Raw genomic sequence first — 24,333 nt, 5'->3', positions numbered from 1 at the left:
AAACTTTTTATTTAAAAAGTTTTGAACATTACACATAAAATTCAAAAAAATATTTTGTTAGTTTAATTGGTGTCTAACAATGTGTGGCTTAATTGCAACCCTGCTGTGTCATGTTTTCCTCAAAACTGGCTAGAAGTCACAGTGTGTTTATTTACATCTTTCAAAATGGTTTCATCTTTTAGCCTAGAAGACAGTGATCACAACAATATAAGATTTCATGTACATACTTTCACAGATTTTTTTTTTAAATAAAAAAATATCGGCTATAATAAAAACTACTTTTATGCTGCAAAAATGGTTTCTTCTGTGATTCTCATTCAAATTTCTCATTCAAATATATATAGGCTTTCATTGAAAATTAATGACTTCCGACTATTTTGATTCTCTTGTGGCTTTCGGTCAAAGTTCAATCTGGCCGCCTTGGTGACAGCGCTGTCTGTGTTCACAGCTCCAGCGACATGAGCATTAAAATTCGCTACGTTGATCTCGTATTTAAAGGGGTCATTGCAGCATTTCAGCAAATCACTTAGTTAGATTTAATAAGCAATTAAAGAAAAAAGTGAAATGTAATAATAGCTAACCAAAGGTCCTTTTTTCTTTTTTTTTTACATGTTCAAATATGCCTTTCTGTCTGCTGCGTTCATAATCAGCCATCATATAATGCATCATAAATAATCTGTAACCTAATAAATGACTGATTAGGAATGCTGTACATGTGCAGCAATGGAAATGATGTATGGGACACTTGAGACACAATTGATTCCATTAGAGATTGACATTTGCAGTTTACCAAGCCATTGACCCAAAGCATAAAATATGGGTAGACCATGTGAAACATAGAGTTAAATGATACATTTTTAATTAGATTGACATCTTTTTGTTTATCCTCTGCACAACTAAATGGCATTTAGAATTGACATTTCCCTTAAATCACTACATCATTTTGGATCATAATTTAATGAAAAAAATGCTGCTTGTTGCTTTTTTGGCCTTTAAATAATGGCACAAATATGTCTACTGCAAATCTTAGTTAATCATGTTGCGTAATTGAAGTACTCTCTTCCTATAAATTTTGTGCCTGCAAGTTAAACTCCTACTAATACAAAATGGTTGCTATTTTTTCTACTGCACTAATTTCTGGTCTGAGGCAAACTTTTTGTAAATGTGGTTGTCAGTGTTGTCGCACAATGGAGATGCAAACATACTTTTAACAGTTAACAATAAAAATCAGATAAAATGCAGGAATTTTGTCATCTATCCAAGTTTTAGAAATGACAAATAATAACTTGACTTCTAGTTGACCATTTGGTATCAGAAGTGGCTTATCTGAAAGGCAAAAGCCTCTAGATTCATCTTCAATTTCTCCTCCTTTATCTTACCCCGGACATGCTCAATAATGTTCATGTCTGGTGATTGGGCTTGCCAATCCTGAAGCACCTTGCCCTTCTTTGCTTTCAGGAACTTTGATAAGGAGGCTAAAGTAAGAGGAGCGCTATTCTGCTGAAGAATTTGTCCTTTTCTGTGGTTTGTAATGTAATGGGCAGCACAAATGTCTTGATACCTCAGGCCCCGTTAATACGTTTTAGTTTTAAAACTCATAAGTTTTAAACTTTCCGTCCACACTAAGCTGTAGTTTTCGAGCCCCGAAAATGGAGCGTTTTGAAAATGCTGAAGAGGTCATTTTGGTTTTAAAATGCTGCTGCTCCGTGTCAGTGTGGATGGGGGAAAATGGAGACATCTGAAAATAGAGGCGGGGCTGCAGACATTCGCCTTGGGGCTCTTCTCTCAACATTAAGTAGCCTACACACAGTTCAGTCCTGCATCCTCTCCTAGTAAGTTCAGACTTCGCAAGTCTGATATGGAAAACAAAGTCCCGAGGACACGTAGGTTAAATCTGCAAAGGGAACAGAGACATCTGAAAATGGAGGTTGGGCTGCAGACATTCGCCTTGGGGCTTCATTCATTCACTTAGTCCTTAGTCAGCTTAGTCCTTTTATTACTCTGGGGTCGCCACAGCAGAATGAACCGCCAACTTATCCAGCAAGTTTTTACGCAGCGGATGCCCTTCCAGCCGCAACCTATCTCTGGAAACATCCACACACACACTCGTACACTACGGACAATTTAGCCTACCCAATTCACCTGTGCCGCATGTCTTTTGACTGTGGGGAAACCGAAGCACCCAGAGGAAACCCACGTGAATGCAAGGAGAACATGCAAACTCCACACAGAAATGCCAGCTTAGCTGAGGTTTGAACCAGCGACCCAGCGACCTTCTTGCTGTGAGGCGACAGCACTACCTACTGCGCCACTGCCTCGCCACCTTGGGGCTTTTCTCTCAATATTAAGTAGCTTACACACAGTTCAGCCCTGCATCCTCTCCTTGTAAGTTCAGACTTCGCAAGTCTGATATGGAAAACAAACTCCCGAGGACACGTTGGTTAAATCTTCAAAGGGAACAGTGTTTTTTAACCTCATTTGCATCACCCTGGCTATGCTGTTTCACTATCTTAACGATAAAATGAAAACATGATGTAAGGAACTGCTTATTTTCATTTTGATATTTGTATTTTAACAGACATGATCAATGTTAAGGCGTCGTGTAGCTACATAATATGACCGTCATTTTTATGCATGTTGATTACAAAACGGAGCTAAGAACATAACTGCCTCCTTTCATTCTCATTGAAAATACTAAACATACCCTGTCTTTCATTGAATATCAGTTTTAATAATCAACAATGGCCAGTATTAAAGTAAAACGTACCATACACTTATACATTCATTCATTCATTTTCTTGTCGGCTTAGTCCCTTTATTAATCCGGGGTCACCACAGTGGAATGAGCCGCCAACTTATCCAGCATGTTTTTATGCAGCGGATGCCCTTCCAGCCGCAACCCATCTCTGGGAAACATCCACACACACTCATTTACACACACTCATACACTGCGGACAATTTAGCCAACCCAATTCACCTGTACCACATGTCTTTGGACTGTGGGGGAAACCAGAGCACGCGGAGGAAACCCACGTGAATGCAGGGAGAACATGCAAACTCCACACAGAAACGCCAACTGAGCCGAGGCTCGAACCAGCGACCTTCTTGCTGTGAGGCTACAGCACTACTTACTGCGCCACTACATCGCCACACTTATACAAAAGGAAAGAAAGGTAAAGCAATCAGTCAGATGTGCAGAATCAGTGTCCGTGGGTACATTAATTAATATATATACCTAACTTAGCCAAAACCTGTACCTGAGAACAAGTAATAAATTCAAAAGACCAAAGTTGGGGAAAATGATGTTAGATATACACAACAAGATGAATTAAATATTACGTTTAACAAATATAGTGAGATTAGATCTAGCGGTAGATCCTTGATGAACAGTCTGACATGCACAGCTCTCATATGGGTATGTGCTCAAAGCACACTGCAGTGCATGCCAGAGTGTTTATGTATGGTCACGTCATATGTGTTTTTTTCACCGTTTTAATGTAGATTCAGAATTGTTCAGAAACGCTGGGTGAAACGCTAGTGTGGACGCGGATCGTTTTCATTCTAAAACACCGTTTTAAAACTAAAATGTATTAGTGCAAAAGGGGCCTCAGGCTGTTGATGTTGCCATCCACGCTCCACGATCTCTCTCACGCCCCCATACTAAATGTAACCCCAAACCATGTATTTTCCTTCACCAAACTTTCATGACTTTGTTTTGGAAAAAGATTCTGGTCTGCAAAATATGCCAAGTCTGTAAGTCAAACTTTTAAAAAAAAAAATGACAAAGCCTAAGATCTCCGAAGTCTTTAGGACAAAGCAGTTTATTGTTACAGCATCAGTAACAACAGAGACAGGTCGTTTAAATGTCTCCCAAACATAGACTTGCTCAAAATTTAAATACATTTCTGTAATAATACTCCACCCAAATTTACACATTACGCACCTCCATCAGCTTCTCCGCTTATGGGATCTTAAACCTCTCAGGTGCCCACCACCAATATAGTCTCAGGGTCTTTCAGGGGTCTTACCCATGTCCAGTTAAGACCTTTCCTTCCTGTTTCAAAAGTGATGACTCAGCCAAAAAAACAATGCTCAACAATATAAACAATATATCTTGTTCACTGTCCACTGAGCTGTCAACTGTAAGTTCAGCTGAAGTTCATGGGTACTCATATTTTTAAGAAGTCATTACAAATGAATGTGGGCGCACATGCAGGTGTGCCTTATCATGAGTTACAGAACAGAACGCAGATGTCCTTATGGCCTTGCATCCATAAATCTACCCTCCTTGTGAAATTAATACTGCTTTTCTAATTTATCTTCTTATCTCTGACTGCATTTAAACAGAATGACTTTTTTGTTTACCAAAGCACACATACCTGATTATAATGCCACAGGTATGGGTAATAATACAATCGATAATAATAATAATGATACTGAAATCACTCAAATAAGCATTTAAATTAGAGTAATACATTCATCAGAAATTAATGAAGACACAATGAATTCCCCAACAATTTCAGTGAGAATCTTGGTTCCATGCGGGTTCCAATAGGTCTTCTCCAGTATTTGTGATGATTGGGATGTAGTTCAACAGATGAATCATCAGAAAAAAATTATCAACTATAAGTAAAGTTATTATTTGTTGCTCTTACAACTGGGATCAACGTCAAGAATTTTGTCAGGTAGCATTCATTGAAAGCCATTTTTGACTTTTAAAAGATTTTTTTTATGCTCATTAAAGATAATTTAAACAAATAACCAACTCAAAAGACGAAGCATAACTTTAATGCGATTTCCTTCTATCAGCAACTCAAATTTAGATATCACAATATTTATTAAAATTCCCTCAGATAATGGATACCAACCTCTTAAAATCTGTTTATCAGTCAGCACATGTTAATGTTCTATATAGTCTCCGTTGTTGCTCCTTTTCAGTTCTTTCTCTCTCTTTTGTTTTTCTCTCTTTCTCATTTTCTTCTTTTTTTGGTGGGTTTGAGCTCTTTAATCTCCAAGAAACAGAAACAGGATTTCTGCTTTCATGGATTGACCCTTTTTCATTTGGAATGTCAGATTGAAGTATTCTCCTGCCTTTGAACTAAGGCCTTGTAAAGGTTGGATCAGGAAGGATTTAGCTTTAAAAACAGGGCTCTGTTTGATGCTGGGTTACAGTGCAGAGTGATCTAGCATGACACCGGCGTAAGATGTTGAGTTTACAGCGTGTTTTTGAGTTTTTACTGTCCTCAGGTATAAATCTTGGGGAGTAGAGTGACGTGCAGAAAGCTGATCTATCTGCATTGTATGCATGTCAGGGTAAGGTTTATGTTTTGAGGCTAGTGGTGTGTGTGTGAGTGTGTGTTTCAGGAGTGTTTTCTATGTTATCTCAGCTGCTCTGGTGTCCAGTTTCTCCTTACTTAGCAGGGGCTCTTTATGTTATGTAGCAGAATCTGATTGTTTGTGTACACAAGATTTTCTCCACCAATAAGAAACATTCTTACATCCTGATTTTAATTGTGTTTTTTTTAAATGCTGCAAAAACTAATTGACAAAATGGATTGTAATCTAAATCATTAACTAATCATGTGACAAGCAAGCAATAGCGATAAAATAGATTATAATCAACGAAGGTCTTATGGATGCTGGAAATCCTTAAAAATGCTTATTTTAATCTAATGTTTTCAAGGTTTGAAATGTTTTTAGATTTTCTAATGTAATTATGTTGCTTTGATGATAATAATTATGTGTTACTTAATATGTAAAACTAATGAACTATTTAAATGAAATAAAATAAATAGGTTGATTTTGCTTAAAATGAAGATTTAAAGACTACGCATATGCCTGTAGCATAATCTGATAATCTTATTTACAATTAGGAGTATCAATATGTGTGTGTATATATACATACATGCATACATACATACATACATACATACATACATACATGCATACATGCATACATTGCATACATACATACAGTTAAAGTCAGAATTTTATAGCCCCCCTCTTAATTTGTTTTTCTTTTGTAAATATTTGCCAAATGATATTTAACAGGGTAAGGGAATTTTCACAGTATTTGAGATAATATTTTTTCTTCTGGAAAAAGTCTTATTTGTTTAATTTAGGCTAGAAAAAAGTAATTTTTTAAAAACCATTTTAAGGTAAAATTATTAGCCCCTTTAAGCTATATATTTTTTCGATAGTCTACAGAACAAACCATTATTAAACAATAACTTGCCTAATTACCCTAACCTGCCTAGTTAACCTAATTAACCTAGCCTTTAAGTTTCACTTTAAGCTGTATAGAAGTGTCTTGACAAATATCTAGTAAAATATTATTTACTTTCATCATGTCAAAGATAAAATAAATCAGTTATTAGAGATGAGTTATTAAAGCTATTATGTTTTGAAATGTGTTAAAAAAAACTTCTCTCTGTAAACAGAAATTTGAGGAAAAAATAAACAAGGGGGGATAATAATTCAGGGGGTCTAATAATTCTTACTTTAAGGGCCTACTCACACTACTCGGCCCGTTCGAGAAGTGTGAGTGCACTGAATCGGGCTCAAGCACGGTTCACTTGGCCGGCCCTGGCCCGGTTGGAAGAGGTGTGCCTGAGCGCGGTTCACTTGGGCTTTGGCACGGTACGCTTGTGTGTGAGCGCAAAACGTGCCAAAGCCCGAAACTGAAAGCGATACGTGACTTTTAAGGGGCTGTTTCATATGGATTTATTAATCATTCTTACTGTTCAGTGAACGCAAACTGCCGTAGTTTATTAAAGACAAGAACTCCTCACAGCACGGCAGCTGCGCGCCTTCAGCAGACCTCCTCATTCCTGCAGCACGAGAGCTTTATGATTGTTTATGAGCGCCAAAAGTGGCGGATCTGTCCGGTGAAATATCTGACTGCGTGTCCCTGCATCCCTAAGGACTGTTTGGCGAAATATTTGACTGCATGTCACTGCATAACAAACGACTGAAACGATATAACTAGAGAAATCTCCACTGTGCTACTGGGTGAGAGCGTATGGCAAGCCGTTTTAGCATTTAAACCTTGTTCTGACTATCCATAAATATATTTAGAGATATCTCTAATTATATTTTGACTAGTCATAATTACAGTTCGACTAGTCAGATTGGAGATATCTGCAAATATATTATGACTGACTAGTCATATTCCTCCATTGACTTCCATTGAAAAATATTTGCAGATATCTCTAAATGAGTTTTGACTAGTCACAATTGTAATAAGAGATATCTCCAAATGAATTTTGACTAGTCAAAAATCTAATTCAAGATATCTACAACTGTAATTCGACTATTAGTAAATTAATTAGAGATATCTTCAAATATATTTGCAAATATCTCTAAATATGACGAATTAAAGATATCTCCAAATGTATTATGACTAGTAAAAACTCAGTTAGAGATATCTCTAATTACAATGGTTACTAGTCAAAATTAATTTGGAGATATCTCTAATTACAATTGTGACTAATCAAAACTTATTTAGAGATATCTGCAAATATTTTTCAATGGAAGTCAATGGAGGAATATGACTAGTCATAATATATTTGCAGATATCTCCAATCTGATTTCGTACTAGTACAATTGTAATTGCAGATATCTCTAACTGTCATTCTGAGTAGTGGAATTATAATTATGACTAGTCAAAATATAATTAGAGATATCTCTAAATATATTTATGGAGTCAGAACAAAGATTTAAATGCTAAAAAGGCTTGCCATAGAAAGCGCTTCTCACTGAACAGAGCAGCAGCGATGACGTAAGCGTGCCGAGGCCCGATATGGTGTGAGTGCGGGCCGTCGGGGGAGACGAGAGGGGGGACAAGCGTGCTTTGGCCTAGTTCGAGGCAACTGTACCTAGTGTGAGTACGGCCTAACTGTATGTAGAGTCCTGATTGGGAGGTAACGTCCGATTCCAAACAAGTCTAAAACTGCATGATTGGATATGGACATCCCTAATAAAATGTCCAAAATCTGAGGAAGCTTTATATTATGCACTTCAAACAACCTCAAAAAACTAGCATGGCTTGATTAACTCTATTATGCTTAGATGTTCTCGGGCTTTGGCAATGTGATTCACTGACCAGACTGCAACAGTGGCCAGGGTGTGTTTATGGTCATTTTACCTGCCCTCTTTCACACTCTAGAGGAGTAAAGGTCCTTTAGGGTCTGCAGGGGAGCACAAATAATCCTCTTAGCCTTCTAGACTGTCCACTGTAGCCTTCTGATGTCTGGTTTGGTACAAAAAAAACAGCCCAGACAGTTACTGAAGTACATAGAACAGACTTAATGAAGGTTGAGTGGAATTTTGTCAGCAGGTCCTGTTGTATTTTGACCTTCTTCTGTTGTGCGAGGAAGTACAATATCTGGCATGGCTTTTTCTCAGCCTCCCTTCTGTTTGCAGACTGGATGAGGCTGATAGCTGTGGTGTAAGTTGCAAACTTCATGAGTTTGGCAAAAGGATCATTTGCAGTGCAGTTGTTGGTTTGTAGAGCAGTGCTGATCTTGCACTTCTAGGGGCCCCAAGCCAAACTGTGGTCAACTGTGATGACCCCCAACCACTTAATCCATTCTCTTGGGACTGTTACTCTGTCAACAGACAACAGTGGGTTAAACCTCTGTAACAATTAAATAATATAAAGATTTTTGTTAAATTAGAGTTGTAATAGTTTATTCTTTCTTTAATTAAAGGCAAAGCTGACAGAAATTAAAACTGCTGAATGGGGCATACCCTAACATGTATTAGTCAAACTAATAAATAAAACTCAAAAATAGCAGTGTGACAGACAAGCATATGGATATGAACGTATTCACTAATGGTCAAGATGATTCGAAGTACCTAGATGAGCCTGTGTTTGTAATTAACGCGGTTGTTATCTGAGAATAACATACTTTGGAATGTCGCAACTGAGCAATCAGAATCTTTTAGACAGAGGAGTAGTTAACGAAAGTGATGGAATGCATATTTATAGTATAGAAGCCAAATTCTAAAATGTAACTCTTTTTCTTGCACAATATCTTTTTCCAGCAAGGGGAGCACTTGCTGGTTCTGGGCCTTATACAGCTTGTGTACTTTATACATAGGGATTTCTGGCTTTGGTACAGAGAAAAAAGCAATTGACAGAGCACACATCACTGCAGACACGAGGGCTGATGGAGTGGGTGTTGGAAGCAAATTTGTCTCTTGAGCTGCTGCTTGACTGTCTTTAGGTTGGTGACCCACTGACAGATGAAGGTGGGCACAAAAAAGCTGGGTTAATTCATAATAGGGGTGCCAAGACCTGATCCCAATAGAGTCTGGCTGCATATTTGCACTTGCACCCTCAGGCTTGCACGCTGAGGCAATCGCACTTCCTCTGCAAGTGACGTCATTTACAATCCCCACCTGTGGCCACTTGCATGAAAGTCCTTCAGTAATTTAACTTAAGGGTGTGCCCTGAGGCGGGAAAAATCTGAGGTAACGGATTTCATTAAGATCGTTGCAACAAACTTCTTATCTGTCACCCTTTTACCAAAGTGCCTTTTTTTCTAAGCCTTTCACTACTGTAGTTTCTGGCAACATACTGTATGGCGACGGGCGCCGCAGTTGCTATAGTTACGTAAACAGATCGTAACAAACCACAAATGCTTTCCTTACAACAGCCTTGCAGTAGTGTACACATCGCCTGTGCTGTATTCTTTCCGTTAAGTGAGTCGAGATGTTCCCTTATTGAGACGATCTCGACATTATATGTGGAGGACCCATAAAACTGGGCTGGGATTATGTGGAGACTTCTCTGAAACTGCGATTTCATATGTTTGCACGTTTGCGCAGACGTGCTAACTTAACACATATATATTCGTTTATTTATTAAATTGTGGGATTTTCAGTTAAGGACTTCATGCAAACGAGCTCTGCACTCTCCTGCCACGTCACGTGCATCGACGTCTGCATTCTTGTTTGCAATCGCTCTGGGACCTGTTTCCCAAGTCATTCAAGAATCATTGCTGTAAATCCATAATGTGTATCTGTTAGTTGTAATACTACAACTCCTTGAAATGTTTAAAATGAAATAAAATAAAATGAAATCTGTCATGGTGTACAACTTGAGTACTTGTAATTATTTGACAACGTCGTCACTGTCAATGCAAACGAACTGGAAACTTACCTTTGGGTTTTTTTGTTTTGATTTCAAGTGATGTGACAGATGCAGGTGTCTATTGTTAATGACTTCACTTGCATAGCAAGCGTGGATGTCTGAGCGTGCAAGTCCGAGAGTGCAAACTTTAAGGTGCAAGTGTAACTCTGCAGCCAGACCCTTCTCCCTGATCCTGGAGGGCCATGGTCCTGTTGAGTTTAGCTTCAACTTTAATTAAAGACACCTGAACCAGCTTATCAAGAACCGCAGACTGGCTAGAAACATCCAGACAACTGTGTTTGAGATTGTTTGAACTTAGTAGGCCATTGGCTCCCCATGGGCAGGATTGCACATCCATGATTTAGGCAGGTGGTTGGGGATGATGGTGTTTAATGCTGCGCTGAAGTCCACAAAAAGTGTGCTTGCAGAAGTCTCTGGTTTATCCTGATGTTGCAGGATGTAGTGTTGTTGCATAATGACTGCATTATCCATTGGCATGTTTGCTCGATAAACATGTTAGCAATTGGGTCCAGTGATATCTTTTAAGCGGACCAACGGCAGGCTCTCAAATGACCTCAAATCATTAAATCCTCTGGTCTTGGGCCTCTTTGGGGTGAGGATGAAGCAGGTCAAGACTTCACACAGCTCCACTGATTTGTTGTAGATCTGAGTGAGGGTGGATGACAGCTGGTCTACGCAGGCTTTCAGACAAATGGGTGAGATATTGGAGTTTTCCATCTTCTGTTTTTGGAAGTGCTGACATACAGATTCTGAGCCCAGACTGGATAACAGCAGCCTAGAATGTCAATCAAGCTCCATAAAGATATAAAGAAACCTCATGCAACTTATTTATTTTGTTCTGAGAGTAAAAATAAGACTCTAATCAAATTTTTGATGTATTTAAGTTGATGTAACAGGAACAATTTGTTCTCATCTCATTTTTCAGGAGTCATTATTCCTGTTTTTAGTCTCACATGATCCTTCAGAATTATTTTCCTTTTTTTAAAATCTGTATTTTTATGTATTAAATTATTTTGTGGAAAATATCCATTTTCTAAGATTATTTGACAAATAGAAAGTTGAATTCCTAAAGGTTGTTTTTTAATCACGTGGTTTTTGTGACATAGGAAATTCAGATAGAGGACAGTAAGTAAAAAACTGAATGGGAGACATAGAAAAAGTCTGTATTTTTGCAATTTATATCATATTTCAAAGGAGATATCAATAGTAAATAATCACATATGTTGGGCATGATCCTTATATCATGAGAGTTTTCTACTAAACTCAAATATATTTGCATCAAGTCATCAAGGCTGTATACAAGCTATTACGTCACATGAAAAATAATACAGTAAAAATAGTTTGGAAGCTATACTATAGATAATTACTCGAATTAAACTGTGGTAGTAATGATATTGTTGCTGTGGTACAAAACTGTAGTAATAAACAAAATATTCAGTAGGCTTCAGTTTTCTACGCTATAATTATACACCATCACAGTGCACCGCAGTTTACATTAACGTTATTTATTACAGTTTATCAGTTTACTAGACTACAGTATTCTGTAGCATTCATTAGCAAAGAGTTGTACACATTATACACTTTACTATGTGATTCAAAAACATGTTTGTTATAAATAACTATACTGTTAGTTTTTTCCCATGCGGAACATTCAGACATCCGGAAATAACAGATGAAAAGCGTGGACGCATATCTACATTATTATTTTTACTGTTTTGGTAAAGGGGAATGAACTTAATGAACTTACCATCAACAAACATTCACCACTGCTGCACATCTCGATGTTCACGTGACGGTTGATTATTCCAACTACAAGAAGGATATTTCGTTGCAGCGATTACATGGCAGTGTACGTTATTTATATTCTCCCAGATTTTGAAGTGTGGTGGTCTTTATATCTGATTTTTTTATAACCACGGTGTTCGCGGAGTCTTAAAAAGTATTAAAAAAATTCGTGAACCATTTCAGAGGAATTTAAGGCCCTAAAAAGTATTAAAAATTCTTAAATGCTATTTTACATGGGCTTTACTTTTGTATAATTTTGGATTATACAATTTCTAGTTGTATGATAAAGGTTGCCTGAATTTTACCTGTCAATTATGCAGTGCTGTGTGTGTTTTGTGTTTTATTGTTATTCATTAAATTTTGTATTGAATGCTTCACTGCATTGAAGAGAAAAAAATAGTAACAAAAGTTAGGAAAGAGAGAGAGAGAGAGAAAATACCTTTACAAAGCCTCAATCATTAAGAAAACCTTTATCATAAGCTTTAAGAAATGTATTGTTCTTATTATTCTTAATAAATGTAAGAGATTCAACAAAGGATGAAATTTCAGCATGGAAAATATTAAGTCCAGGAATTGTCCTTAGGAACTAATTTTTGTGTATAAAAAATGTACAATGTAAAGCAAAAACGTTAATGATAAGATCGAGAGCATAATCTTTACCGGAAAAGTACAGAAATATATCTTTTATAGACAAATTTAAGCTGTGCAGTTTATGAAATTGCTAAAATCCTGCTAGATTTGGCATCACTTTGCTTTGTTTACAGTATTAACTAAGCCACCTTAGTTAGGTCTTAAAATAAATGGAAAGTGTCTTAAAAAAGGTCCTAAAAGGTATTGAATTTCACATTCTGATTTCTGCATATACCCTGATAACACATTAACATATTTATAGACAAAGTTAGGCCTGTATGCAGTCTTTATTGGTGCTGTGAAAAGAATTACCGCTTTTTAAAAAAAGTTTGTACACATGGATGTACTGAAAAAATGTTTATTACATGCCACCTTCTCTTCCATTTTTTAGCCAGTTTCTTGAACTTTTCCCCCTTTATAAGCAAAAACTTTTGGAGTTCGATAAAAGCTGTTCTGCATTTCTTATTTTGGCCGATTAAAACAATTCTAAACAACATAAAACAGAAACATTTGAATGTTTTGATAGTGATTCCTATGTAGAAGAATCTCTTCCTGCCCTCCATCTGAATTCCGTGGGTCATCAGTAATGTTGTGATATTTTCAGACATTTTTTTTTCGGCTTAGTCCCTGTATTACTCAGGGGTCGCCACAGCGGAATGAACCGGCAACTTATCCAACATATGTTTTTTGCATATGTCCTTCCAGCCGCAATCCAGCACTGGGAAACACCCATACACTATAGCCAATTTTAGCTCACCGAATTCACCTATAGTGCATGTCTTTGGACTTTGGGGGAAACCGAAGCACCTGGAGCAAACCCACTTAAATTTTTTAAATCAATTATGTTAACTTAATTGTGTGGAATTTTTTACAGTGCGTATTAGCACAGTCTATAATCATAAATAAGTCATGTTTTTGTTGATGTTAAGATATGTTAGCTAATTAAAATCTGGCGTCTTCTAAACTGTATTATTTGCTTGTAGCAAAAGCTGGCATATTACTTGATGGTGATCTTGTCCGAGATTATAAGATTGAATTCCAGTAAAACAAGGCTTAATCTCATTACTAGAAACACAGCTGGCCATGCTTTCGGATGGGTGAGCTAATCATGGCTAACATTCTTTGAAATGCTTAAGCAGTTTCAGCGGTGGCGGGTCAGCATGTGCATTTCAGCATATTCTGGCAGAAATACTGTGGCCTCCATGTCAGGTAAACACAGCAGACATACAGTATGATACACACAAAGGGTTTTGGACTGAGCCAACTCCTGCCATCAGAAATGCAGGACATTTTCATATCAAAAGTAAAATGAAGCTTAATTATTACAAAAAGAGGCTGATGCAGAGTCATTTAAAAGTAAAAAAAAAAGTTGCTGGAGGTTATGGATGATTGATTTTTATCTGGCTAATAACTTCAAGATGTTGTCGTCCATCTGTGTGTTTGCATGTCTTGTTTTAGGGACAAAAACACTTGTCAACAATTTCTTTCTGCGGCTGCAGGCTACGTTATATTAGTCATCAGCCAATCTGTTCTCGTTCTGAATGCAGTAATGTTGAAATATACTTTAATGCAGTATATTAACTATTTATGATAAAAGTTGAATGGGAGAAAATGAGAGAGGATGATTTTTAGTAATGGATTTTTAGGTTGAAGTGACCTGCGAATATGAGGATGTTACATACAGATATGAAAAAAAATTTAAAGACTTATTTAAAAGTTGTTTACAAAATTACATTGTACTCAAACATAACTTTCTATAATAAATAGAGAAACTAAGAATTGTCAAGTGGTCTGTAATTTTTTTATTATTATTATTAAATATTTTTACAATCTTCTTTTTAGGTTTTTAAATGCCTATTTTATGTGGAATATATACTTTTTCATTCTGATTCAAGTTATTAGTCAGTAATATTGACACTTCTAAAATGCGGAAGTGCAGTCATTTTTTCGATTTGTTTAAGAACTTCTGATTCAGTTGCCTATGAAATTAGGAATTATAAACAGTCAAAATACTTGCTCTACAAACAAATGTGTTCATGAATATACAGAAAAAAGCAGAATAATATAATAATAAAATGTCAGTTTGAAACGTTTTCAAAAGCACAGATTAACCCACCCACTTCCCTAAACCCAACCAAAAGTTTTAAAAAGCAATCCAGAAAAAGAAAAGTCCTCGGCGGATTTTTACTATGTTTTCAGGTTTTACCACATTCTTACCGTTATTTACTTGTATTTTGGCTTCTGTTTTTGTCTTACCCGCTTTCTGGAACCGTTCTTCACCGGACTCAAACCCTGTTGTCATGGTCAACTCTTCTCTGACTTTCAAGTACATCAACGTAAATGATGAGCTAATTGTGCAAACTGGTAACAGCGGAAAAGCCGTCCATACAGAGTTAAGCGGTCTGCTGGTAAGCACAAAAAGGAACGGCGTCATACCACCCAGTAGCGTTCATATAAAGACTGAATGCAGCCATATGTACTTTTGCCTACAAAATTTGCAATTTCCAGAAACGTATATAGTGCTACATTTGCAGAATGAGCCTGTGTTGGAAGAATAAGGTCAATAGGAAATACATTAATTTTGTGACTCTAAATATTTTCTATATATCGAACTTAAAAATGTTTTTTAAGTATTTAAAAATGGCTTTTTTAGCAGTTAAACTAAAAGGGGGAAAAGTCTTACAGAAGTATTAAACATATTAAAGGAAATACTTTTAAAAAAGTTTGTTAAAAATGACTTGATTTTTTCAATTTATATCTGCTATATAATATATATAATATATTTTTCTTTGTTCGTTAGTTTTTTCCTAAATGCTTAGTAAACCAGGTCTAATGTAGAATTCTGCGTGTGTGTGTATGAGCGTGTGTGTGTGCATCTAAAAGGGCTTCATCTTGAACCTGGACACATTTTCAAAATGTGACACTCCCTATTAGTGTTACACTACATTTCCCTATGCTTTTCTCTTCTTAATTGTAATAAAAATAGCATTATGAAATACGATCTGTACATTTCTTTGTGTTTCAGCCTTAACCTTGTTTTTCTTCCTTCACTATTGTTGTCATACATCTGTCCTTGCCTGTGCTGTTTTATTAACATCCTGTAAGTGTGAACAAGGGATGTTCTTTTTATTTTTAGTTAGTTTCCTCTATTGTGTCTTTCTATCCCTGTTCTTCTATATTTCTGTCCTTGTGTGTGTGTATGTGTGTGTGTGTGCGTGTGTGTGTGTGTGTGTGTGTGTGTGTGTGTGTGTGTGTGTGTGTGTGTGTGTGTGTGTGTGTTTTTCTTTAATATTTTCATTTAGTTGAACATTCCTCACTTGCTGATACTCCTGAAAAGACCATCATACCTGATTTACACCACATGCACATTAAGAATCCATTCGCAGCAGCACAAGAGGTTCAGTCTCTCCACATTTGACTAAATATAGGACTCAGCAAGGACTCCGTCCAGCTCCAAACCCTCATTTCAAGTGAATTTATATTCTGATAAATATTTGATGTCTGATGAATGGAGTCTCTGGTTGGTATTTTGGTCAGGACCTCAGTGTTATGAATGCAGGGCTGTAATTATATCAGAGCTCTGTGGAGCAGACTGTCATTAGTCAGACTTGATTTGCTGGGCTGCATTAGGAGGCGACTGACCACGGGTCTGCAATAAAAGGAAAGAAAGCCGTGCCAGCAAATTTTCCACCCAATGGCCAGTGTCACGTTTAGTCTCAAAGCTGGAGTCAAACAAACCGTATATCTAAGTCTGGCATCATATGAATTCTTATGTGAATTGTTGTGGGAAAACATGTTTTTTAAGAAAATAAAATGCTAACAAAGTTAATGACAAGTCTTTTTAAATTAACATTACCTGTGTCCGAAGTGAAATGGCCATGTTTCCTCCTAAACCATCTGAGAATTGCAGTATTTCTATGAAAACACACAGATATAGGCACTTGAGAGCTATTTTTTACCATTGCCATTTGCTAGGGATGGGGAGTCGACTCTAAAAGAGTCGATTCCTCGACTCTCAACAGACCAAGTACTGGAATTGACTCCAGAACAGAAATCAACTCCCAAAGTCGAGCTGTTATTTTTTTTTTTTAAATCCTCCTGACATGCAACAGTTATAGCCTACTGCTCATTCTCGAGCACGATGAACACTGAAGGCATCCGCTTTGAATGCATGTTCACACATTTTACGCTTTTGCTCTTGAATGTTGCGAGCATGAGCATTCTAGGCTATTATAAATAGTGCAGCGGGATGAAATTTGCTTTCACTTTTAAATTCCTATAAAGCACGTACACCTTTTGGTTTCAAAGCACTTTGATTTGGATCTGCTTGTGATGTCAAGCTTGCTGTGTTATAAATGAAATATAGTCTATATGTACAGTTGAAATCAGAATTATTAGCCCCCCCGAATTATATGCCTCCTTGTTTAATTTTTTCCCAATTTCTGTTCATCCAGTAAAGTACATTTCTGTAAAGGGGGTTTAATAATTAGGTGTGTGAATTTAGTGCGGATCGGATACTATTGGCAGATCGATGTCTTAAATTAGCACTGCAGGTAAAATTATGACGTTATGTTTGGCTATTGGCTGCTGCTATATGCTCAAGTAAATTATTTCTGTAACCTATGCCTATTTCACGAATAAATAAATGAATAAAACACAAATCATAATGACAATAGCAGCCAAGATTTATTTATTGTCACAAAATCTGACAATACATGTGGTTGTGATGTTGTTTTGGTCCTGAATGCACTTAATTTTACCTCTCATTCATTCTTTGGTTTATTTTGTAAATAAATACAAAAATTACTTTTAACTAATAACTAATTACTAAATAACTAATTAGTTTTTTTTCCGTGGCAAGCAAACAATTACATAAAAAATAATAATAAATCTATTGGGCCAACCGGGACATTAGAAATAATCATTAGTGTTTAGCCCTGTATAAGTCTAAAATTTAATTCATAAAGGTCTTAAAAGGGTCTTAAAAGTCTTATATTTAACTTGTAACCTGCAGAAATCCTCTTTAAAACTATTAGTGTTTTGGTTTCTTCTAAAAAGACTCTGTTCCCTTCCCAGTAAGATACAGAGTGTCTGCAAAGCTGGGTTGCAACAAAACACATTTTGCTTTTCTGAAACTAAGTTAGATGTTGTATGTACTGACTTTGCTAAAGCAGTTTATAGCCTCTTACATTACTGTAATTAAGAATGCATTAATGCAATTATTTCTATCTTTCTTTCTAAGCAGGATTTAGATTTCAGAGCGAGAAACGTGATTGTGCAAAACTGAAATATAAGGTTTTTCAGCAAAACTGTCAATTATGTCCAGCCTTTTTATTTTTTGTGCACTTACACAAGTTTTACCTTTTATTTCTCTCCGTCCATCAATCCGTCTCCAAAGTAACCACAGGGATCTCTTCTTTATAATGTGACGGGTTGTCTTGTAAAAAGTTTTCTGTTGGCATTTTGTTTGAAACCGGCGTAGTTTTGGCAGTAAAGATCAACAGTAAACGCTGCTGCGGTGGGAGAAACTTCAGGCCTTGTATGTTTGCTTTGGAATGTTAAAAGGGTTTAAATTATTCTCCACTTTCTTCGAAAGGGCTTATTATAGGAGCAGAACGATGTATAGTTTTACAGTTGGTCATGAGACGGTCCTAGTAGTTTGTCTTTATGTTTTTATAGCGGTTTGAAAGCTTGGATGCAAAGCGGCGTTGGTAATGATATCCAGCTAATTAGATTTCTGACATCCAGCTGGAAAGCACACAGATCTGTTTGTTTTATGAGAGGTTCACTGCTCATACGGTAAATGAATCTGATTTGAGGGTTTAAGAGACTCGAATAATCTTAAATGTCCAAGTGTTTAATATTGTGGTTGAATATGTGACTCATGATTTATCACGGTTCATTTCAGAACCATATTATGCAAATTTACATATCAAACAATGTTTTTACGTTTCTCTTTCACAATTTCTCCTTCTCCTTCACTCAAGCACATCTCTCCAATAAACACAATCGGCGTATAAGCAGATAATTGAAGAAAATGAGAATGAGCTGAGCGTTATTTTGTTTTTAAAAAGGTTGAACTGTTAAACGTTTAATCAAATGCAGTAAACTTGCTAATTTGTTTATTCCTGTAACCTCAGATTGTGAATGGCTGAATCTGTAAAGTTGTAAATTGAAATATAACATTTATTTAGGAAACCCAATTAATTAATTGAATTCAATGCAGTAGAAGCAGTTTTGGACAGAAATTGTACCATTTCACAGATGGTTAGCAATCACTATGGGGACTTTTTTTTTTACATAGATCATGTCATAAAATAGAAAAATTATCAAAACTTATTTATTTTTATTTATTTATTTATTTTTAAGAAATGCTAATGGTCAAATCCAATTCAATCCATCATGCTAAGCTAAAAGTGACCCCACCGGAACAAGAAATCCGCTGCAATTTTTCAAAAAAGGTGGAGAAGACACCTGCTGCGTCTGAAATTTGCATACTTCCATACTATAAAGTACGCTAAAAATCATATGTGAGGTGCAATGGTGTGAAATAACTAATTATAAAAACTCAAATTACTGTAATTGAGTAGTTTTTTCTCAGGAATTGTAATTTACTAAGTAGTACTAACTTATTACATTCCTTTCACCTACAGTCACTACTTTATTTCTTTCTTTTCTACGGGGATTTGAAAAATCAGTCCTGTGATATCTGTCCAAACAAATGACACATAGAGGTAAATCACATCATAATGAACTACCTCAAGACATTTATAATTGCAGCAAACCGTTTGGAAGCATTAAAAGTTTCCAAGAAGATGTCCAAAATCTTTACACGCAATGAATCAGAGACTGTTTAGATGCATGTCACTGATGAGAAGGTGACATGTTTACTGTATGCTGACTGAAGTGGCCTTAAACACGCAGCAGGCACAGGACATCAATATGACGTCAGATTGACGTTATGCCCTAAAGTCATAGTGACGTTATATTTTGTTTGGAAATTATAATTGGGTTGATGTCAGAACTCAACGTCAGGCCGACATCAATGTCCAACATCCAACCAAAAATCAACCAAATATCAACATCTAATGATGTTACAGCTTGACGTTTTGTGGATCTTATCGTTACGACGCCTATCAGAAATTAGATTTTGGTTGCCATACCAGATGAATAAATGTCAGTATTTAACGTCAATATGACATTGGTTTAAGACAGGAGTCACCAATCTCGGTCCTGGAGGGCCGGTGTCCCTGCAGGGTTTAGCTTTAACTTGCCTCAACACACCTGCCTGGATGTTTTAAGTATACCTAGTAAGACCTTGATTAGCTTTTTCAGGTGTGTTTGATTAGAGTTGGCCCTCCAGGAACAAGTTTGGTGACCACTGGTTTAAGATTTTGGCTCGACGTTGGATTTTGGCCACTTTCTAGCAACCTAAAATCAACCAAATATCAACGTCATTTGACAATGTTATTTGACATCAAAATAATGTTATACTTAGATGCTGACTAGATTGAATTTTGGTCAACTGACATCACAAGCTAAATTTAACCTAATATTAACATCTTTTGATGTTGTGTGCCTGCTTGGCAATAACTAAATTCATAGAATTCGAAAAACCACGGGAAGTACCCGGAAAACCTACTACTTCTGCTGAGATTCTGAAGTGCGCATCCGATGGGCGATACATATAGCACCACGAGAGAATTTATGAATGGGAGTGAAGTGTCGCAACTGACGCGGGTAGGTCACGTGATCTTGACAAAATGGCAGATGTAGTGCATGCAAGTTCCATCATACTGCTCACATTCATACTGTATGGTATGGAACATACTTTTCTTTTTATAGTCGAGTAGTAAATTCAAATGTAGTACCAGAGTAGTAGGCGATTTCGATTAAAAATATTCAGTTATTATTAACTCATTGTTTATTGGACTCTAAACTAATAATTACATTAGCAGTCATATTATATTTTAGGGGGAAAAAGCTTTTAGGCCAAAAATAGATTTTATGTATTTTGCTCATAAGAAAATGAAATTATTGTTATCCAGACAGATTTATTCATTATATAATGACAAAATTGTAATGCATTATTTAGTGCATATTTGGCCAAATGCTGCTCTCTAAAATGTTTTCTAGCTGACTAAAGACTTTTTGAACATTTAATTTACTGAACCCCAGAAAGCAATGCAGTGTTTACATCGATTTCAACATTTTTCTTTAAACATATTTCCACAGCTAAACACTGATTCAGTGTATTACACAAGACATTTAAACAGTCATGCGTCTCTCAACATACATTGTACTCCTACTATCTGACACGAGTCACGACACACCAAAGAGTCTCTAACTTGCATTTATTGTTTGTAGTTTGTGACAAAATGATGTAAGCATTAAAACTCTGAGATGTTCAATTTTACATGTAGTAAGCACAAAGTGTGCAATAATTGGATGTTTGGTATCTCTATATGTGTTTAGTGACTTTCTTCTATCAGTAGAAAACAAGATCTTGCAGAATTAGGACTTCATTGCACTTTTCAGACTGATCCCATGGGCTATACTTAAATAAAAATGACTTGTATAAAATTTATTAGCAAAAATCATAATTCTCTATGTAGGAAACATCCTGTCACTTCCCTTCCATTGTCATCTGAGCATATGATATACTGTTGGCAAATATCCCAATGGCTCCACTGCTAACTTAGGCCTTTAGAATATATAAACGGTTAAATTTTTTTCTCTTACTACCTAAATAAACATAAATCTGAAGTTACAGTGGACAAAAGCAGCAGTTAAAGCATGTGATGCCGTTGATGTGGATATTTCCACAAACTTGGCAATTCAGCTCTCACGTCATCACATCATGCTTATTTATACAACGGTTTATACAGTAGATTGTGTTATAGAATGTTTAGCATATATATATAAGACTGAAATGAACCAGATTTTTATTTTAAAGAAGTCTCACTCAATACCTCTACCATCATGGCCACAAACTAGTGAAATTTCAAAGATGTTTACCAGCCTTTTGTCTTTAAAATGTTTGCTCGGGATGGCTGTTTTTAGCTTCTCAAATGTAGTTTGTTTTAACCAGATTTGGCTCACAATGACATCAGACCTGCTTAATTTACAGGATGTCGAGAGTTTCTAGTTTGTCTGAAATCAAACATCTTTTTTTTGCTTTACTCTGGTTTCAAAGACTTTATTATCAGCAGTATTAGAATTATTAAAGTTATAGTGCCTGTTGGAAGTCGGTCCCACTTTATAATAAGTGGCCTTAACTAATATGTACTTACACCCAAATTAATAATTAGTTATATTGTACTTATAGTTTAAATGCATGTTTTTACACTGTACTTATGCTTGATTACATACCTGTTTGTAATAACATCTGTAATAAATTTCTGTAATTACATTTGTAATTACACTGTTGACCGTTCCCTATACCTTAACCCACCCTTTAACCAACCCATGCCAATGGCTACTTTATGCAACATTCTTCAGAATTTCTTTTTTTGTGAAGATAGAAAGTTTAGAACCACCTGAGTGTGATTAAATTACAATTTCTTTTCAGGTGAAATATCCCTTCAATTTCTTATGTTTTAGACTTTGTGGCTTTGTAACTTTGCATATCGTTTGCATGTACACACATGTGTATTACACTACAGAAAGGTACTAAAAAAGGCATAATGGCTGCCCTTTAAAAAGTGCACAAATATGTTTATGAAAAATTACTGTTCAAAGAGACAACAAAGCCAACAAATGTTATTTTTTGTGTGTGTTTTTGTCAATTGTTATGTAGGCAGTCAGCCTCTGAGCCCCAGTTTCCATCAGAGGTTTGAAGAGCAGGGGATTGTGGGTGTTCAGGATCGGGGCAGTGTGCTTCTTCCAGTACAGCCGTATCCAGCAGAGGAGATGCTGAGGCCTAGTCTGACCAGAGGAGTGTCCGTCTCTTTACCCTCCTCCCCGCTGCTGCCTCCCAGACAACCATACCTGTCACCCGTCCGGACCAATAAGTCACCAGGTACATACAAGACCCTCTTTTTACCATTTCATCACTTGTATCTTCCACGCCATGTCAGGTTTTCAAATAATTGGTCATATACAGGAAGGAAATCATGGAATTAAAGTAACTATCGTCTTTAATTCCCTATTATGGAAAGTTATGGGTTTAACTAGGTAAAACGCTTTCTCAAACAATAATTATTTTTTTATCCATCAGGATTTGATTGGATGGTTCTGAGATTTACTATTGACTTGTCATTAGAAAAAAGATTTTATCACAAGAAGGAGAGATATAATATGATTAACAAGAAGGTCCACACTTAATAATTAAATAAAAAATGAAAAACAGGAGAAAAAAATAACAAAAAATTCTACCCTGAGCCTTCGTCAGTAAACATTATGATTACGCAATAATAAAAGCAATGAGATATTTTACAGAAGTAGAATGAGGTTTTGAATGAGCGTTTTGGAAGTGCCACTTCATAATATTAGTCTTAATGGATTCATGAGGCTGATTTGGTGTGGTGGCCATCTATTGGTGCTGACTTCATAGTGTACACTAACTTTTTTGACTCAATGCCCTTTATTGTCTAACAGCTATATCCTCTCATAGTTGTGCTGTAATTATCACAAAGCTTCTTGTTTTCAAACCAGGTCAGAAACCAAGCAAGTATGTGATATCGTCAACTCTCAATTGATGGCTTGCAGGTTTGTTTAAGTCATGGACTGCAGGGAACAAAAACACGGTGCAAAATCCTAATATTCAAATATTACCTGCCAAATAAGTGTACTCTTACTGACAAAAGTCTTGTCTATCCAATTTTAGGAACAACAAATAATAAATTGACTTCCAGCTTATTATTTAGTATCAGAAGTGGCTTAAATGAAAGACAAAGGCCTCTAGATTACGCTCATTTTACAAAAATCAAATCCCTTGATTTTTAATTATTTAATTAGGACAGTAAGGTCTGACTTTGCTTAGACAAAAGTTTTGTCATTCAACAGAAATAATGTAGAGTATATAACAAAGTCATAAAGCAGTGGAGAAAGAATTAATATTGTGGATGACTCTCATGAGCTTGGACGACTGCATCCATACATCTCTGCAATCACTCAAATAACTTATTAATAAAGTCATTCTGAAATGGCAAAGAAAGAGTTCTTGCAGGACTCAGAGAGTTTATCTGGCCATCAGGCTGGCCAATCCTAGAGCACCTTGACCTTCTTTGCTTTCAGAAACTTTGGATTAAAACTATTTAGACCCATAGTTAAAAAGTAAGTACATTTTATTTATATTGTTTAGTGTTGAACAAACTCAAGGATGGGAAGTGGGTAAGGAAATTAAAAGCCAAGACACACTGATACAAAAATGTTTTGGTTTTGAAATAATATTAATTTGCTTACTCCATTAGCAGATTATTTATATTTCAGGAAATATTCACTTAATTTTGACAGGTTAATTTTGAATGTTGTTTATTTGTCTGGAAAATGCTTCTTGATTTAAGACTTTTTTTAATGTTTGGACTAGAAACAAGACAAAACTCTTAAGTTAGAAAAGCATTTTTGCAGCGAACTCATTTTTAGCTACCTGCAATAGCTGAATTGAGAACTAATGAATGAAATCTAGCATATAGTGTGTAATTTATGGATTACGTTATCATTGTGGCATTGTTATCTCTCTGCTGATTCACCCTGATGAGAGCTGCCAATCACATCAGAAGAGAAACTCTTGGCAGACAGTCCTTCCCACAGTCTTG

General features: G+C 36.1%; 1 protein-coding gene across 3 annotated transcripts in view; it reads left to right on the top strand.

Moving 5' to 3' along the window:
- Positions 1 to 24,333, top strand: part of tanc1a (tetratricopeptide repeat, ankyrin repeat and coiled-coil containing 1a) — a 161,308-nt gene that overhangs the window by 32,128 nt on the left and 104,847 nt on the right. For all 3 annotated transcript variants that reach the window (XR_015493221.1, XM_087256687.1, XM_087256686.1), the window contains exon 3: positions 22,374 to 22,595. Coding sequence is in view for 2 of the 3 variants with exons in the window: in XM_087256687.1 (XP_087112813.1) it covers positions 22,374 to 22,595 (222 nt within the window). In the remaining variant the exon portion in view is untranslated. The remainder of the gene's footprint in view (positions 1 to 22,373; positions 22,596 to 24,333) is intronic.

The sequence above is a fragment of the Danio rerio genome, chromosome 6 (genome assembly GCF_052040795.2).
Source record: "Danio rerio strain M-AB ecotype USA chromosome 6, GRCz13ab, whole genome shotgun sequence".
NCBI lineage: Eukaryota > Metazoa > Chordata > Actinopteri > Cypriniformes > Danionidae > Danio > Danio rerio.
This window is presented reverse-complemented; position numbering and strand designations above follow the sequence as displayed.